Raw genomic sequence first — 19,543 nt, 5'->3', positions numbered from 1 at the left:
ACTTTCTTAAAGCTTTCCAATTCTCAAGACTTGTTACATATTCATGAAGCCAAAATGTACCTATGAGTCACAGACAGCTCAGGGTATGTTTTTAAAGGATTAGAAGTCTTGTAGCAGCCATAGGCAAGCTTGGAAATCATTTGAAATTTTCTCAAAACTGTTCAAAAGTTCATCTCTTCCCCTACTTCCCCTTCTAAAGCTTTCTGGTAATTTCTCCCTCTGACAGAGAACAGGGTGCAGACGGGGTTCGGGCCTGAGCTCTGTCAGTGTGCTCGGTTAGATAAGAGGAAAGCTGTTTCACAGAGCGATTACAGAACAAAGGTGATTGTAGTGCAGATAATAGTTGGGACACAGGTTTTCATGTGTGACAAGTGCAGGCTACTTGGCCACTACAAAAATTGTGTCACTGCTCTGTTTTAGTTGACACAGATTAACCAGTGTTGATCTGTGTTAGATCAGTATGGTTTATCTGTCGACCAATACCAACCTCAGTTTGACTCTGTTTTAAAGTACAAAGAAAGTACACCGTGGTAACTATTCTCTACAGGGGAGTTAAATGATTTATTATTTTCAAGGAACCTTTGTCTTTGTGAGAGCTTCTTTAGGCAGCCAGTGTCAAGTAACACACAGAAAATTCAATATATGCTTCCTACCAATGCATTTTAATGAGAATGAAGTCTTTCTAATTGCCTACATGCCTGCTTTAAATAAATGCATGCAACTTTACATATATAAATATTTTTTTTCTCCACCTCTTCCAGATATTAATGAATGCGAAAGGGACCCTTGCAAGAATGGGGGCATTTGCACGGATCTGGTTGCCAACTACTCCTGTGAATGCCCAGGGGAGTACATGGGGAGGAACTGTCAATACAGTAAGTGCCTTTGTGTCTCTTCTGTAATGTTTGTGTTTTAACTCTTTTACAACTTTACATTGATTTTAACAGCAAACCCGATGCTGCAAGTAATTGCACAGTTGGTAGTATTATCCAGGAAAACTGATCGATCAAAGTGTGTTTGCTTGTAAATACCATAAAGAATATCAAACCTCCAATTGAGTGGAATAGTGTTCTGATGAAAACTTGGCAAGTTTATTAAAGTCCCGAGGACATTATTATTGCTGTTATTAGTCATAGATCCAGCAGAGCATTGTCTGTTGCACCCTGGCTGCTCACTGTTAAGGAGTCACTTTGGTGGAAGGTTGAGCTGTCAAGTGAAGCAGATTGATAACTGTAAGGAGCCTCCATGTGCACCATCACACATAAAGAACCATATGCTTAAGTGAAATGAATCTACAACCTACGTCCTTTAGAGTTCTGTCTGTTATCAGTGAGTGTTTATCATCTCACATAATTACTGCACATTTATAATGCGTGAGGTGAAGTAAAGTCACACAATGTTGTTTTTTGTGAATAAAAGGATGGATGTCTCCTTAGATACAATCATTGAGTCAAAGACAGATTTAATATGGGAATATGAGATCTAAGCAACACAATAATTCAATTCAAACCCCATTTATTTGCATTTTTAAATTTAATCATAATATTAATTTTTTGATTAAATTAAAAATGCAAAAATTATTTGTGTAATCATACATAGGTATTTGAATTATGCATGTTCAGACAAACAAAATGTTATTGTGTAAGTGTATGTAATTAATACTACTGTATAACTGTGCAAGCACTCATTTTTCATTTTTTTAAATGGTTCTGAAGAGAGAAAGGGGGAAAGCAAATCAAACTTAGCTTTCTTTTTACAAGAAGCCCACAAGATCAAACGGGTCTTCATGTGTTTATTATGCTATTGTGTGGATTTAATCTGCAGTCTAGGAGCACATTGGGATTAATATATCACTGGACTTGATGCCCCTAGCTGCATCCCCTGCACTGTGCTACACATACATTAATTCAGCGGCGTTTAGGTGCACCGCTGTTGTTTGTTGACAGATTTGTGGCACTGCTGCAGTCAGGAGCAGAGCTACATTAGAAATAGAGACACATTTGAAAAGTTAGAGGCTGAGTGTTTCTTTTACTAACTATGTGGCTGAGTGTAGACAAACTGGGTCTAATAGGCACAGCCTTACCGAGCAGATTGGATTAGTAAGTGAGAAAATGAGATGTTAAGGAGTCTTGCTGATTGCATGTTTGCTGAGCTCCTTTTTATCTTTAACAATGTTAATTTCCAGTTCCTCATGTAAAGTCAATATTTGTACAGTGTATTAAACAAACATTACCTCTAGCCTGATACTTTCACAGCTATTGTGCAGAGTAAGGGCTTCTTCACACTTCCAAACCAAGGCCTGAATCAAGGTTCATGTTGTTGTTAACTAGACACACTAGTATCAACACTGCCAAAAACATTTATTAAACTGAAATGGAGCTCCTTGTGATGAATAAAATGTATCCTTTGTTTCAGTCGGTTCCCTGGTAAACATACAACACTGTGTTGTACACTCTGTTCCACAGTGAAAGAAGAACTCTTCATCTGCTCTGGCTTGTTCTTTCATCCCACATTGTCTGAACAGATCATTGAAGGTTAACAGATTAACCAGATAAACACTACACCAGAAATCAGTTTTAAAATGTTATGTGAAAGCACCTGTAGTGATTTGGGCTGTACAGTGGACATCTATAGTATTATACCCAATACAACTTCAGTTTTAAGAAGAATGGAACTCAAATTTACAGGAAGGCATAAAATAGAGTGAGATAACATTTGGCATTCCTGATCCTCTGTGTACTGTTGTAATTAGACATTAACACTTACATGCGCATGCTGTTTTCCCAGATTTTTATGGATTTTTTTTTTATTTCTTTCTCAGTTTTAGCACAAATGTTGGTTTGGACTCATGAACTGGATAGATTTTGGTGGTCAGACATTACTGAAACCTATCAGCTCATGGAAGCATCTATGAAAGTGGCAACTTGTAGAGACAATGACAACACATCATACAGGCTCATTCTTGGAAAAGGAAGGGAGGGATTTACTTGACCGCTACATCTTACACACTGGTCCTTTAATTATTATGTTTTTATCTCTATAAAAACATGCTGCTGTCTGTTTTAGATACATAACAGCACATGGCAGCGAGTTGTGTATGTATCTAAATGTATCAGCTACATTTCACTCACTCATTTGTCACCTGTGGACCCACTGTGGTATAGCCGACATCTGCTTTGTGTGTTTATTATTCTTTTCCTCATCCCTTCTTTCTGCTGCGCCGCTCATTAGTATTGGTGTGCTGGCATTAATTTCAGTGGGGCACTAATTTGTTTAGGCCGTAGGTAGGGCTTGTGGGAGATGGATTCAGCTGTCACATCAGGGTAGTGGTGGTGTTAGTGATGTGTGCTGTCGCAGGGCTGATGTATGCTCAGGGGCCAGCAGGGCAAGGCCCGGGGGCTGGCTGGCTCTGCTGCTCTGACGGACGACTGGCAGGCAGCTCGTTAAGAGTGGCCCATCATTGCCACAAGGTGAGAAGGACCATGGCTCTGCAGCAGTGTCTTGTCACAACATCCACATAGAATATCTTACAACAAGACCTGCCCAAGAGGTGCAACATCTAGACAAATGTGATGATGTGGTAGTGTGTAGATGCTTTCACACATTGGATTTTGATCTATTACAGCAGGCCCTAATGAGGAAAAATATACCCTGTCTTATTTTTGGGGAGCTTAATTTAGGTGTGTAACTCTGCAGCATCCAAATTAAAAGTCAGGATTCATCAAGAATATTGTGTGGCTCGTATTGATTTGCACCTTTGTTCAAGAGATACAGCCTTCACCTCTTAGATTGCAGACACAGGTTAGCTAACAAGCTGCCCTGCTCATTCTATTAGTCATGAGGAAAACCTTTAATTTTACAACAAACATGTTCTGTTGGTTTAAGCTAAGCAAAAAATAAAAACAAAGAAAAAATAAAGGGAACATGTTCAACACATTTTAGAGGAGCAAAATATTGTTAGAGTTTGAGATGTGCTCCTGTAAATCAGGCACTAGAGAAATTGATTTATGAGCCCTCAAGGGTACATTCAGTCTTTGGAGTACATATTCATTTTCATTACTTTAGTAAAGAATAACAAAAAACACATATTTTTAAGAGGCAAAAAAGAGAGAAGAAAAGCAATAGAGACATGACCGCATAACCTTAATAAGGGAGGAAAATGCAGTATTTTATCTGGTGTGTATTTTAAACATATTGGTGGATGAAACTAATGAATGAAATCGGTCTGGTAACAGCCACAGTATTTCAATTAATTAAAGGGGTAGATTACTTTATCTGATTATTTAACACAATAACAGTTCCCTGCTCCATCTTTACTTTAAAACTGCACATCCAGAAACAAAATAAAATAGCTGTATATCCTCAGCAAGACTTTATAAGAGGACCAAATTAAGCTCCTCCACCACATATCGGAAAATCAGAAGCCTCTCAGTGCTTCAGCACTACTGCGTCCACCTACACCATCCTCTCATCAGCCTGGAAGCTGTGAGTCACATTCAAGGAAGAACTAGTGAAGCGAGAGTGCTTTACCATACTGGAATATATAAACACATCTCTGTCAGTACACACACACACACACACACACACAAATAAACTCTTTGCTCTCTCCCAGCCTCCAGACAATTCTGCTGGGCTGTCCTCAGACATTACTCACTGTCTCCCTGGCTCCCTGTTGACTAGAATCCCACTGTTTCGGCAGCTGGAGAAGTCGTGCTAGGGTTGTTTTCATTGTTCCATTCTTTTTGACTCTTGGCTTTCTTGTGTGGTGAAAGTCCTCTCACAGCTTTCGGTGCTAGCAGTTTTATTATTGTGCTGGTATGTGTGCTTTTCCTGTCGGTGTGTGAGAGAGTGCCGGGTTTGAAATCCGTGCTGAGTGTTGCTTAAACGGTGAAGGCAGCACCACAGCTTTCAGGTGACCATCGCTTCAGGCTCCCCCAAAGGCCAGATTACACGGACACTTACAGTTCAGCCAGGCTGTGGCCCTGGATAGAGTCTGCGCTTGATGTGTCCTCATTCTTTTGGAACGCTTCCAAGTTCCCACAGTGTTTTCCTGTGTTGTGGTTTTTAGGCTCTTACACATAACTATTTAATTAACTGTGAACTGGGACAAATAGGACAGATAGACCACTGCTCATAAAGGAGGAATAACCAATTTTCATTGTTTGTTACTAGTGTTATGGCTTTTATCCCTGTTGTCATTAGAAATAAACACCAAGAACAGAGTAGGAGGAACCCCCCCCCCCACACACACACTATTACCATCATGAACTGGATGTGACTGTATACCTATCAGGGTAAATAGTTAGTAATAATAGTTTTTCTGTTATAATACACTATGTTTACAGTAAGTCAACAACACGTCTGACATAAAGACTAATTAAAACTTGAGCATCTGTCAGTCTGCACGTCATCAGTACAGCTGTGTTGCTGTTTTTAGGACTTTTCTTCTGATGTTAAGGACGTGTAATGATACTCAGTGCCCGTGGATCCTCATTGATTACAGAAATTCAAACCATGTTTGTGTCACTTTCTTTTACCTTCAGTTTACAAAGTACGTTAAACCAATTTCAAACCTATTTTTATGCGAATGAGTTATGTATGACACGGTAAGGGGAGTCAGTCTCATTGCAGCTGCACAGTTCTGAGGAACTGTAGTCACATCTGATGCATTTTTGATGGCAGTGTGCCAAAGCTGGTTTCAAGTTAACAACTCATCCACAGCAGAAGTGTTTAGTGTTTTTTTTTTTTCTTGGCACACCTGAGTTGCTCAATTACGATGCCTTTCCAGAAGCTGAATTATCTTATAATTGTAGAGGAAGCTATACAATTTGCATGCATATCATATTTTATAATTGCATCTGTCCAGAGATGGAGCGATCTCACAAAACTTGACGTGTTTTGAATGAAATAGCAGATGTTTTGTGTGTAAATGAACAATTAGGTGATCCTCATTTCGGAAGGCACCTTTTAGATATTTATTATTCATTTTATAATTCTACTTAACTTATACATGCCACAGTTCCTTCTACATTTGATTTCACATGCTTTCTATTATATACATTTTCCAATAGAAACAAAAAGTGTTTGTTGTGCAGAACAAAATAACTTTTTATTGGGTGAACATTGCCAGAGTCCATTTCACCACAGGTATGTGTATTAAAATGTATTTGATGTACTTGGACAGCCAATTAGGATTAAGAAGAAAAACAAAGTGCTTGAAGGAAGGACGGCGCTTTTGTCTGAAGGCATTTGCCTGCAAGATATTTACAGCTGTTATTAAGCTTGTTGGCTTATGGGATGATGCTGTCCAGACCACAGCTCCTTGGGAAGAAGACTGAGGGCCCGTCTCCTAATGGAAAAGTTCAAGGAGAAGCTGTTTTTACCTTTAAATGTGGGCAGCTTGTAGGCAGCAAGGAGTCCTCATGTTGAGAGTAGCGGCTTTAAACACTTCTGCAATATTAGAAACATTAAAGTGTTCTTGTTAGGAATCAAAGGAGCATTAAAAGGAAAGCAGAATAGAGCTAAAGTGAACATAACTATGATGAGAAGGCTCTAATAGAACAAAATCAAAAGAAACAACTAAAGTCTTCAGCTTTATTTACCCTGTTTGACAATAACAGGTACAGTGAATATTACAGTATACCTTCCATAGACTGAGCTGCACACAGTGTTAAAAACATCTATCTCTTTCTGCCTCTCTTCACTCAGAATGCTCTGGACCACTGGGCATGGAGGGCGGAATAATCTCCAACCAGCAGATAACCGCCTCCTCCACCCACCGTGCTCTCTTCGGCCTGCAGAAGTGGTATCCGTACTTTGCGCGCCTCAACAAGAAGGGCCTGGTCAATGCCTGGACTGCTGCCGAAAATGACAGATGGCCGTGGATCCAGGTAAAGCACAGTCATAGCGCTGACGACAAGACAAAGCCAGGCCAGGCACTAATACACAGGCACAATCTTAATTATACTTTATATTTTTAAGCTACTTACATTTACATTTTTTAGATATTGTTGATTCTGTGAAAATGCAACACGTTTAATTTGTCAGTTAATTGTAGTTACTGCAAAATTAATCTAGGTAATAAAAGGGACAAGCTAGAGGGTGGAACAGATGCAGATGTATTCAAGTGTGAGGAACACCATCAGCTCAGCTAGGGACTGATGTGTCTTACATTGTTCTGACTTTTTCCCCCATTTACTCAGCTGTGCCATCTCTTGTTTTGACATTTAGTTATGACATGCCCACAATCAATAACTGCACTGGCACTGTATTCAGTCATAATTTGACTTTTGCAAAGTTCCATAGCAACAAAGCTATAGTGCACAGTATTGTAAAGATTTCAGGCACTGATTATTTCTGTTTGTTAAGTGTTTATAAATTCTACAGTAGGGAGTTAAAGTTTATTTTACATTTAGGGTTAAGCAGAATGATATACTGCCTTTTTTCCATTTGTTTGTACCTCAGGCCTTACAAACTACCACAAACATGTGTAATAAAAAGAAGTTCCATGTTTGTGGCACAGCTTGGAACTCTTCTCTTACACTTTGTTAAACTTTCTTCACTGTCTGTGCCGAGAAAGATCAATATGATAGATTAGCTATAGACTTACAAAAAATAGTGGACAAAGCCTCTGGAGAGCCAGTGCAGGGGAACATGCATTCTTTTTTTAATGACCAGTAATAAGATAATTCCACAGGTTGCAAAAAAAATGTCAGATTAACTTGTGGTGCCAAAAGCAGTGTTTTTATGAGGGTGCTTTGGGGATTGACAAGTTGTTGTCACATGGGCATCCATCCATCCTTCAGCTCCATTCTCACATTCACATGTTTACTTTGGCATAAAAATATCAAATAGAAAAGAGCCAGTTGCCAATCCTCAACTTGTCTGCACCAGTGTTTTATAACTCATTGCTTTAAATTCCTATCATAAGACAGTGTCAGTGGTGCTGAAGCATTTGCAGACAGCAGTATCATATAAAACACTGACATTTCCCAGTCTCACACCACAGACTGTACAGTATTTCATATTAAAATGCAATTAGATATAGTTATTAGCTACTTAATTCACTATTACATACATGTTTTTTTCAGCTTGGTTACATCCCTCTTACTGAGGAATCACTGTTGTGATGACAGACAGCTAACGCTGAAGCACGTTGCTGTCAGACACATGATGCACAAACAGTGAACCGTGAACAAAGTATAATAGAAAAACAAACCTCACTGTGACGGCGTGATGGAGAAAGTGAATGCTGTATGTAACAACCAGAGAATAGTAAGACAGGGCAAAAATGGATTTGTTAAAAAAAAAAGAAAAAGAAGAAGAAGGGGGGGTCAAAGAAACAGCTGACATGAGTGAGAGAAAAGAAGCCGGGCACATGGGGAAGGTGAGGAGAACGGGCCATAAAACATTCAGGCATCTTGTTTGACTTTAATGATGCCACGTGGGATGCTGCGCAGGATGCTGTAGGCACTGTGTGTTTCTACAGAGGGCCCAGATAATTGGGACGCGAGTACAGAGGTGTACAGTCATGGCAGTGCTTTGGGATTATGCTAAGGAGTCGGTGGTGTCGTTTTGTTGTGCAGAGTGATGCGGCGTGACTGTTTGCATGTCTGTCATGCAAAACAGGTTATACTGACAGATGACAAACCTATCAGGATGGGTTTGAGATTTGTCTGGCTATTTGTAAGGTTTGCTCTGGCACTTTGGATGTCAGCCAGTTTCAGCTCTTCCCCCACTCCTAAACCTCAACAAATGAAGCAATCATAAAAAACATGGAGCAACATACATTGAATAATACATTACAGAGCTTCAGACAAAGCGTGCATGCGACAGGAGAATATGTGTTTGTGTTTATTTGGGCTTGTGTGCGTGCAGGCAGGCTCGCCACTGTGCACACATCTGTGTAGTGTAAGAATGCGAGTTTTCCACAGCCTCGCCACATCTAGCTCGCACATAAAATTGCATTTGAACACTCAAGGGAAATATGCTGCCGGTCTCACCAATATCAGCGAAATATGGCTTCGGCCGACTGTGTTGCAAGAAAGAAACAATACAAATCACTTCCTAAGGCTAAGAGGGTCTGTACATATTTTAATGGGCGTTAACGACATAATGTTCAGAGGCCCTTCTCTCTCAGTGTGTTCACATTTTTTGGCACATGTGGTCATCTTGTAAAACAGGATATGTAGACTTTACATGGTGTTTCTGTCAGGGGAGTCTTTTCATTCCAGTGTAACCTTAGTTATTAAAACATTCTCCAGTCTGCAGCAGTTTAAATGTGACCCTTACAAAGGCCTTTTTACTCCAGTTTATTTTATAATCACAGCATGACTGTGTGGCGGTAATTGAATAAAGCTTTTTGGACACAAACACTTGGATGTTTTGCATTTTTTGCAGGGTGTCTTTGCACTAAATGTCACTCATGTCACACAAAAACAAACTCTTAGATTTTTTTGTAGGTACTGCAGCACTGTTAGCACCGTGACCAATAACCTGATGTGCACTGTGAGTAATTCATCAGTGTTTCACGGCTGTGTGGTGGCTGTCCTGCCATATAATGTCAGTGGTGTTTGGGTCCAGGATCTTTTTTTTCATGTCATTAAAAATCATTTACTATAACCAAACATAATGAAAACATGCTTTTGTGTCATTGCAGGGTTGTGACACTGTCATATTATTTTTACTCAAGTGGATATTCAAAGGCCGCTCTCTATTAGGCCGCTTCCTCTGTTACCTTACATACCAATCACATAAAGAAGACAAAAATGAGGGGGAAAAAACCCTTTTAGTTTTGCTCATAATGACATTGATAGAGATCAGGCTGTGGTATGTGCTCACATGCATCCATTACACAACAATGCCCAAGGGCTCATAGGTAGTTTCAAGGACAGTATAATTGTTACAATACTGCAGCAATTTCCTTCACAGTTTTGATGTCAGTGTGTAATCATCACAAGTGTATTCTGTATTATACGCTCTTGACTTCTGTATGTGTGTGAGTGGCCCTGCATGTTAGTGCGATGCGTAACAATTAGCGGTGTAAATGTATGTGATAATAAAGTTTGATTTTCTTCATTGTTTAACTGCCTCTCAGTGACATGGCATAAGTAAACCTGTAAAAAGGGAATCAAAGTTTATATGGTTAGTCATTATGCTGTCAGTATTGTTTTTTCTGTTATTCAGCTTCCTGTTCTTTCTTTGAGATGTCAAGGAATAATGAAATGCTGCCTTTCATTGACTAATTGTTTCAGCTTTAGTCATTATGCATCACTCACATTTGCTTTTGATATTTCTATGTTTTTTATGGCACTGGGCTGTAAATCTGGCTGAAAACATTCATGCAAGCCAAACTGAAAGCAGACATCAAATCTGCCTGTTAGCTCAGCTTCTGTCGTTCCCTACTGTGATTAAAGAGCCCTGTTGCAAGCTCAAAATTTTTCAGTGTTCTGATGCTAATAGAATCGTGTGATCTTAAAGGACCGATGGGGATTTGGTCATATCCAATGTTTAAAGAAAATATGCTTTAAAATGATCTAGCAGACTAGTCAGAGTCAAGATGTTACATGTTGTTACTTGCTGAACATGCTGAGCTATAGGGAAAGCAGGATGAGTCTCACCAAATGAGACTAGAAACTCATGCAGAAGGTAAACAAAAAATGTGAAAGGGTAAAAGTTCATCCCAAACTTTGTCTTCTGCACTCAAGTTAACTTTAAACCAAGCTTCAGTACACATCTTTTGTGTGTGTGTGTATTTTTTCTGCACATAGTAAAGATCTGTGACAAAATCTTACCCACTATATTCTTTTTCTGTGAAGCTCCCAGCATTATCATGTTCTGTTGTTTTTCCCCTTCATTTAAAAGGACAATGCATATAATTCATAATCCTGTACTTTTTGTTTCTCTGCCTGATGTTACCTAACTTGCCAGATGATCTCGGAAACACATCTGCACTCAGTCTGCATAATATTCAACACATTTTTCACTGCAACCCAGTGTGCATTCACACCTGTGCTCTGCATAGCTATAGGACAGACCAGCTGAATGCTGAAGGAATTAGCTAGCTAAGTTAGCTGTTGTCAAAATGTCCAGGCAGGGTGGCATTCCACTGGAAAAAAAAACACATATACACCTGCAAATGTAACTGCAGTTGGACTGAGCAGTTTATTTATTTATTTATATCTGCTAGTACCCTGGATAATGCAAATACTGTAGGGTGATTTAGGGCATAGTGAGATGACAGGAGCTGACATATTAGCTTTATTAGCTTCTTCTGGTGCAAGCTATAACCCAAACTGAGGCAGAATGTCTATACATGGGGTGGATTGTGAGAAATATCATGCCATTCAGTGTCATTACCACTCAGATGTAACCACAGATGGGGCAAATATATGGTACATATCAGAGAAAGGCTGCCTTTTCTGGAGTCAAACTAACACACCTGCTATTTGTGCTTTTGTTTCTTTTGGTGTATTTTATACCATGTAGTTCAATCTGCACCCCCCCCCCCCCTTCAAAATGACACATATAAGAGAGGGGGCTTCCAGCAATGCTCACACAAACAGAAGAAATGCATCACTATTAGCACAGAAGTGACAGAGGTGCTTTTCTGAGTGGTCATTAAAAATGTGAAGAATCACCCCAATTACCCCAGCAGTGGCCTTTTAGTGACAGGTCTTCTAATTAGTGTGAGAAGTATCTATCTCTGTGGAGAAAACACAGAAGAGTGAAGAAATGCAGTGAATGAGAAAGAGTGGGTCACTGCAGCTCTCAGACTCTGAGAGAGGTCCTTATGTATAATTAACGGGAGATGTTGGATTGAGCATGCAGAAAAAGACGTGTGATTGAATCTTGTCTTTACAAATGGAAATTAAAAGGGGGGAAATCAACATTATTATATTATATTACATTCATTCTTTTTTGACAGTTTAGAGAAAGTTGCTGTGAACATAAGCAGCTTTGTTCCTGTGTTATATATAATCAGAGCTCTAGTATCTCAGAGTTTTTTCATTAATAAAAACTTAGCAGACTCTGTCTGTTTAAGCTGTTGCTCTCCAATATTTAATAATGCTACCATTTTTGCACTGGAAAATGAGCTCAAGCCCCCAGAATACCATCCTGAATGTGGTCACACTGTCAGTGATGTTCCTTTTTTTCTGAAGTGGCTTTAAAATGTTTTATGTTCAGGCAGAAATACACTTCAGCTTTGCAAACATAAACTAAAATATGAGCCTGTGTCTGTGTTTTGTTGTTGTGGAAGGCATTTAAAAATTAAAAAGTGACAATAGCTGTAGCATTGAGTTATCCAAAACTAGATCAGTTCATAAGAGTAATTCACATTGTGTTTTACTCCACTGGCTTGGTCGTCACAGGTTAATGGTCCTTTGCTTTATACTTACTCAAAACTGTATTATAGCTGCCCGTCTGTTGTTGAGCTCTGGAAGACTACACAGCTGTGCTTTCATATTTGACAAAGGGTAAGGTAGATGAGCCATTTTTTTTATTATTATTATTTTAGAAACGAAAGCAGTAGTGCCAAAATGATTCATAAATAATTTTCATCTCTTTTTATTTGCATCATCCTATTTGTCACAGACTGGCTAAGGTCATAGTACTATAATGATGAAATTACCCAGTGTGTTCTCTTGTCTAACCTTTAATGCTTTAATCAATATTATTAATACAATTATACAATTAGACAGTACAGTATGCATGCCTGTGAGTACCATGTATGAGTAACCAGGCACAGTGCTGCTCCTTAGTCACCACGGGCTTCTTCATTTTGTCACAATGAAGCGAGCTGTCGTGAAGCTGTCATCAGCTGTCTCATTTTTATACATAAGTTCACCAGAATTACAGGGTGGGTGACACTTTTGTAGTCAAGCAGCAATGACAGACAGAAGGCAGAGGGTAAAAAAACATGAATGTGGCATGTGTAATATTACTCAAGTCTCTCAAACCTGATGCAGTCTTATTATTGGAGGGAGGATTTTGACGTTTTTTTTAGAACATGAGAACTGAGGAAGGATCCACTAGAGTGAGTGTGTTAGGTTAAGACTCCTGTCAATCTGTTAATAATTGAAAGAATATCAAAGCTTAAAGCTATATCATGATATATTATCAGGAACATCATCTCTCCTAAAATGAAATGACCTTTGGGAGACATCCTGTCTCATCACACACATTTTTTTTATTTTGTGAGAGGAAAACTACAACTTTGCACAAGTATACTCTGTCAGAACCACCTGTCAGTGACAGATCTTACTCGGCTGTGTACGTAATGACCCTGCTTTGTGTGCAGGATCCATGGAAACCATTCATCATTTCCCCTCGTTCTTTGCTCCGTCTTTTCCTCTTGGCTCACCCAGCTGCTTTACATTGGCGCCATATTGACAGTTTGCACAGGGTGGACAGACTGGATGTGGAGCGTGAGGATTGATTAAATGTTCCATGTGGTCACAGACTTACTGAATAAGATGGATGGTCCTGACAGAAGAGATACAAAGGGGGTGAAGTGATTCCTATGGCGTGCATCCTCACACTGCTTTTGCACAGACACACATGGTTCCGGTATTTAAAGAAAAGAAAGCAATCATTTCACAATTTTACTTTTATCCCCACAGATAAACCTGCAAAGGAGAATGAGGGTCACGGGCCTAATTACCCAGGGTGCAAAGCGTATCGGCAGCCCGGAGTACGTCAAGTCTTACAAAGTGGCCTACAGTGATGATGGGAAGGCCTGGAGAACGTACAAAGTCAAGGGCAAAGATGAGGATATGGTGAGACACGTAGACACAGTCCTGCACATCCACTGTCACCCACTGCTTCATACTATGAAACGCACAGACTAAGATACACACTTGTACACGTGCACACACAGCAACTAGAGACTGTGCACACAGTCAAGGGCAGGGTGGAGGACATGATGAGATGGCTTTTTAATTAGCTCACACACACCGGGCCCATCCTGCTGCCCCTTACCCCCCTCCACTTTTATGACTTCTAGATTGAATTTTTATACTATTTGGGGATGAACAGCCACCAAATAGGCCACACAGCATTCTATCATCCATGACAGCAAACCACAGCTGTCCTCTGTTTGGCCGTGCTCTGAAAGACCCAGACCTCCAAACTCCTTATCAAATTTATTATACACAACAATGTAAGTCTGGGCTGGATTGTTATGTGATCTCAATTTTTTATGAGCCTTATCAGTTAAAACCAGACACAAAGCAAGAATGTTTATATTTCTGTGTATATCTTCCATTGAAATCCGTTTATGGCAGGTCATCTGGAGTAACACTATGGAAGGTACAACAATGTAATTGAGCACTAATTCAAAACACACCAATCTTCTTATGATTTACTGGATCAAATGGTGCAAGAATGTCTTTTACTGTCTTTAATTCTAGCTCATTGACCTTGAATGACAGCAACTTGTTGAGTATGAAGAAGACAGCACACTAGACACATTAGTGCAAACTGATTTCTTTCACCATCCTCACTGCCACCGATCTACTCTTATTTCATCCCCAGATTTTCAGAGGGAATGTCGATAACAATGCTCCATCAGCGAACTCCTTCACTCCTCCCATTGAAGCCCAGTATGTGCGCATTTACCCCCAAGTCTGCAGGAGGCACTGTACCTTACGAATGGAGCTGCTCGGTTGTGAGCTAACAGGTGAGCGTTCTCATCCAATTGCATAGACTGATCATAATCCTGCACTAATCATTGTCATTGTTAGTGCAGGTAGTATTAGTAGGTGGTTTCCACGTAAAAACGTATTCTTCTTGATCACCTAAATTGTAAGTGTATTGTAACAAAATGTCTTATTATGTAAACATGTAAAAATCAGGTTTTCGTTCACCTTAGCCTTCTGGGATCTGATTGGGTATTGGCAATCTCACAAGGCAGCATTAGGAAGTCTTACTAGGGGAGATTTCCTAAGCCTTTCTTAATGTTGTACTTGTGTCAAAGTGTCAAAACTGTGTCAAAAACTGTCAAAAACTGAAGGATGCCCCAACCCTAGTTATACATAGTTATTTATTTTCCTTGTTACAAGGCTGTTCTGAGCCTCTTGGAATGAAGTCAGGCCACGTCCAGGACTATCAGGTCACGGCCTCCAGCATCTTCCGAACACTCAACATGGACATGTTCACTTGGGAGCCTGGAAAGGCCCGTTTGGACAAACAGGGCAAAGTCAATGCTTGGACAGCTGGACACAGTGACCAATCACAGTGGCTACAGGTAAGATACGATCTGAGTTGTTATCTGTCGGAGCTACTGTAGAGATAAATCAATATATCAGCAGTGAAATGAACAACAGACAGACAGGTTTTCGCAGATAGCTGGCTTTCAGTCTGCTGAAGGATTAGCTCTTACCTCCCTGGCATAATAATTGATGCTGTGTACATGGTAATGCATGCCAATGAATTCAATTATATTTCATAGGAAAAGACTTCATTGATGGGTGCAGTGTCAGTTGCGAATGAAACGATATCTTAAAATCCTACCTCAGCTAGCTCTCAGTGCTTAGAAACAGTCAGTAATAGGTAGTCATTTGTGTTTATTTTCATGCCAGTCTTTTTGAATCCAACACCCACACTGCTTCTCTTGGAAGAGTTTAGCCCTGTTATCTTTGGCTGCAGTCCAGGCATTCTATCTCTATGAAACCAGGCAATCTATTTGTTTTCATTACAGTAACTGATGGCTGAACATGTCTCCTGAAAGGGACCAGGCACGTCTCTAAGTGAACGTTTACCTCCCAGTCTTTCTGCTTAACAATATGTGAGATTGATGGTGGCTGAGGGAGCTAAAGATATATATCAGTCAGGCTCAATCATGCCCAATATGCCCTCAGATATGGCCTCATATATTGGATTTCTTTGGCTCTTTTTTAAAATAAAAGGCAGTAAATGCTCTTTGCTTTTAGACTAAGAAACCATATCTTACTTCAAACTGTAAAACTGATAGCATAGAAGAGATGGTGATGTGGATCATCTTCTCAAGGAATTGAAGATCAGAGTGATTTCTTGGCCTTTCTCTTTCACTCGTGCCGTGAATACCGCCTGCCTAGCAGTGACACAGTTAGCGCTTTGTAGTCATACTGACTTCATCTGGCCGTTATTAGATTGGCCGGGACTTGATTCAGACATGTTTTTATTATGCTGAAAGCTTTTTTTTCCAGAGGATGACGGCATGCAGTCGCTGTGTGTCGGAGGAGACAGGTGCTTAGGCAGGCTCCATCCATGCCAGGGAGCTCATCTAAGCAAAATTGATTGCTGTGGGTAAAGGAAAACTTGCGGTCTCATATTACATGCTGTGCCGGCAGGAAAGGGGAGATGCCATACAGATGGAGTGAGAAAAATCAATGGTTTCCACTAGAAGCATCTCTGTGCCAAGCAGACATATACATATCTGGCTTCTGAAAAGGAGGCTTTGGTTTGGTGTTACATACCATATAGTGTATAGTCTCACACATACAGTATATTAATACAACAGTTCTTCTATATGTTTAGTCCTTATCTTATATGCATTCAATCAGTGCCTTCTTTTCACTGGTTGGTATGGAAAATAATTGATTCTCACTGGCCATTACTGAGGGACTTTAAACCTTACAGACTAATGGCATTAATCAACTTTAATGATTAAATAAGTATTCCTATTAATCAACTGCTCCTTGTAGAGTGGAGGCCATGGTATATCTGTGGAGACACCAAATAATACAATAAGGATTATGTGATACATCAGGTGGATGTTCTTTGAATATCAAACCGCAGTCAACAGTTTACTTTATGATTTTTAGCAGAAGGCGGCAGTTTTAGACCACATCTAATTCAACTTTACCTCCTACCAACATTTACACACTATCCAGCAGCCACAGTGCATATTGATCCCTTTCTGTTTTAGAAGTTGGACCTCTATACAGTGGCCCACGTCATCAAAGAAAAATCATGACCACCAAAGCTCCTGCCACTGTAGGCTGCTGACGTTCAGTTAAGTGGAAAAGCACTCTCCTGTTAGTTACCATGCCATATTGTCTTGGTTTTCTCATGTAGCTCTTAATAGATCAGCGGTGTTATTAATCCAAAAAACACAATGTCAATCAAATTTGAGAATCAGGTAGCAGATAACTCCAAGAAGGTTAATGTTGCCTATAGACGGCAGAGTTAACACTCCAGACACTGTAAATTAAAACAAAAACACCAAGAGGAGATAAAATTACACAGAGGGAGACTGAACCAGAATCTATCAAGATGTTTTCAAGAGAGGAGCTGAAGCTGTCAGACTGAGCTGCCAACTGTTCCAGCTGGCATAAGCTGATTAGTTAATTATGCACATTAACTTGTCCACATAGCAAAGAGAAATTGCTGGCAAGACAGAAGCTACTTTTCAGTTTCACAGTGTTCCTGTTCCTGACTATGAAGGGCTTTTTGTGTGGTGGATTATGGCAAACATGCCTCCGACAAACAAATCTTGGACAAACAAGCTTAGAATGGAGACATCATGTCTCTTATTCTAGTACAGCATCTCTTAATTCTGCTGTCATCAACAAATTACTTGGCAGGTGTACACTTTCCTGAGTCATGATGTTGAATTCTGAATGGCATCTCAAGTTACAGCAGGCAGCAGTTTCCACCTAGTTGGTATCCCACTGGTGTGAAATAAAGATGAAGACTTTTTAATTTACCTCCTTATTTACATTTACACATAATTATGTTAACTTTGAGAGCCCTATATCCGAGTAACCTCCCCCTGATTCTAAATCTAAATCATTGATTCTAAACAGCTACAGGTTTGCAGCATTCAATGATCTAAGAAGCCCATCTCACTTGTGTTTTGAATGTTGATGATTTTCCTGCCTTGTCTTTACTGTGAAAACAGCAGAATAGGCACAACTTTCTTTGATTAAAGTGTCTGGGGTCAGTTCGTTTGCATTAAAAGCTGCATTTCATAAATATTTCACATGGAGCGAAACCTTATTTCTGGATTTTCCATTATTTTGGAATCACAGTTTACCTTACTAAGTTCACTGTCAAGTAGTCATAACATAGTAACATGGAGACATATCTTACAATAAAGACTAGTGAATATCCTAATTATCCCGTTTTGTTGTGTAGACATGGCCTTTTGTCGACATTGAAAGTTCAAACTGCACAAGTTAATTTGCAATTTGTTAAATTTATATGTAGCCTGCAAAGGTTACGAAACGAGCTATGAATGTTATCCCTTTCTGGTGATTCATTTGTTTTCCACTGTCTCCAAGGTTTTCACACCCAATTATCTCCTTAAAGTGATAAATATGTGTGGTGTGTGGCTGTGGCACCCTGGTAATCACCTCTGTCTTTGATGATGCAGAGTGAGCTAATGCACTGAAAGAACCACTGTAACCCCAATGCAAATGCTGCATTGATGATGCTAATCTGAAATTCAGCATTATCATTGCAAATTACCTAAACCCTGGCTTAATGCTGCAATATAATACAAGCTTTTACATAATTTTTGACAAACAGGTTATTTATTCTTGTCAGCTCAAGCATACAGTACAAACAGCATTATCATAAATTGTTAGACACAAATTCTAAATTTCTATGGTTTCTATAATGAATACCAGCAAACTTCTTGTTACTAAAATAAAAGCTGATAGGTAATTTTTATATAGGATTGGACGGATTCCAACTGATGTTTTCTTTTTGAATGCATTACATTCACAGGATCACAGAAGTGTAAGTAAATGTAACCACTGCACAACAGAGCACACATAATCAGTAGAGGTTTGCATAGGCAGATGTTCATGAGGTAAATAGCAGCACTTGAAGTACCTACATGTGGGAAAAGTGTCTCTGCTGGAACACCCAGCACCAAGGAGAAATCACAGCGGGGGCCTATAAACAAAGACAGGGGGAAACAAAGTGAAGAGACATAAGTAAAGTGACCTGTCACAGACACAGCTGTGGTATCACTGGAGGAGCCCTCAACAAGCTCCGGCTAGTTTTATTACCTGTCTAGCACTAGTTTACATTTCTTCATTGATAATATGATTGATTTTCTACTGTCCATGATGGTCAGAATTAATCACTATATGTTAGTTTCACACACACAGCCTGGTTGATGATATAACTCAGATGTAAGAACACTAAATGGGGCTGCTGCAGAAGTGTGGTTTGTGGTGGCAGAAGCTGGCAATCCTCAGACAACACTGCAGCTGTGTGACAGAACTGGGTTCCAGCCATTTGTTTTCTGACTTTGGCTAAATCCGTCTGTGTGCTGAATGGCCACTTGAGATGATGAAGTGGAGATAGTTAAGCCAGTGAATTTAGATTTTTTGGCTTTGACAAAGAACACGATTCTACAGCACTGAAGGATGAGGGATTCATAATCTGACCCCGAATAATGTCACGGAGAACACATCTGGGTGATGTGACACATCACGTTGTGAGTAGGTGTCCTTCCGTTTATGAGAAAGGATTGACATGCATGTCAGTCATTGTAAACATGCTGACTTTCTGTGTGACCTCAAAGCTGTAGCGATAAAAGCCAAAG

General features: G+C 39.7%; 1 protein-coding gene across 2 annotated transcripts in view; it reads left to right on the top strand.

Moving 5' to 3' along the window:
- The window catches only part of edil3a (EGF-like repeats and discoidin I-like domains 3a), a 90,907-nt gene that overhangs the window by 48,519 nt on the left and 22,845 nt on the right, over positions 1 to 19,543 (top strand). For both annotated transcript variants that reach the window (XM_028414094.1, XM_028414093.1), the window contains exons 4-8: positions 762 to 875; positions 6,709 to 6,890; positions 13,623 to 13,778; positions 14,536 to 14,680; positions 15,063 to 15,247. In XM_028414094.1, coding sequence (XP_028269895.1) covers positions 762 to 875; positions 6,709 to 6,890; positions 13,623 to 13,778; positions 14,536 to 14,680; positions 15,063 to 15,247 — 782 coding nt within the window. The remainder of the gene's footprint in view (positions 1 to 761; positions 876 to 6,708; positions 6,891 to 13,622; positions 13,779 to 14,535; positions 14,681 to 15,062; positions 15,248 to 19,543) is intronic.

The sequence above is a fragment of the Parambassis ranga genome, chromosome 9, assembly GCF_900634625.1.
Source record: "Parambassis ranga chromosome 9, fParRan2.1, whole genome shotgun sequence".
Classification (NCBI taxonomy): Eukaryota; Metazoa; Chordata; class Actinopteri; family Ambassidae; genus Parambassis; species Parambassis ranga.
This window is presented reverse-complemented; position numbering and strand designations above follow the sequence as displayed.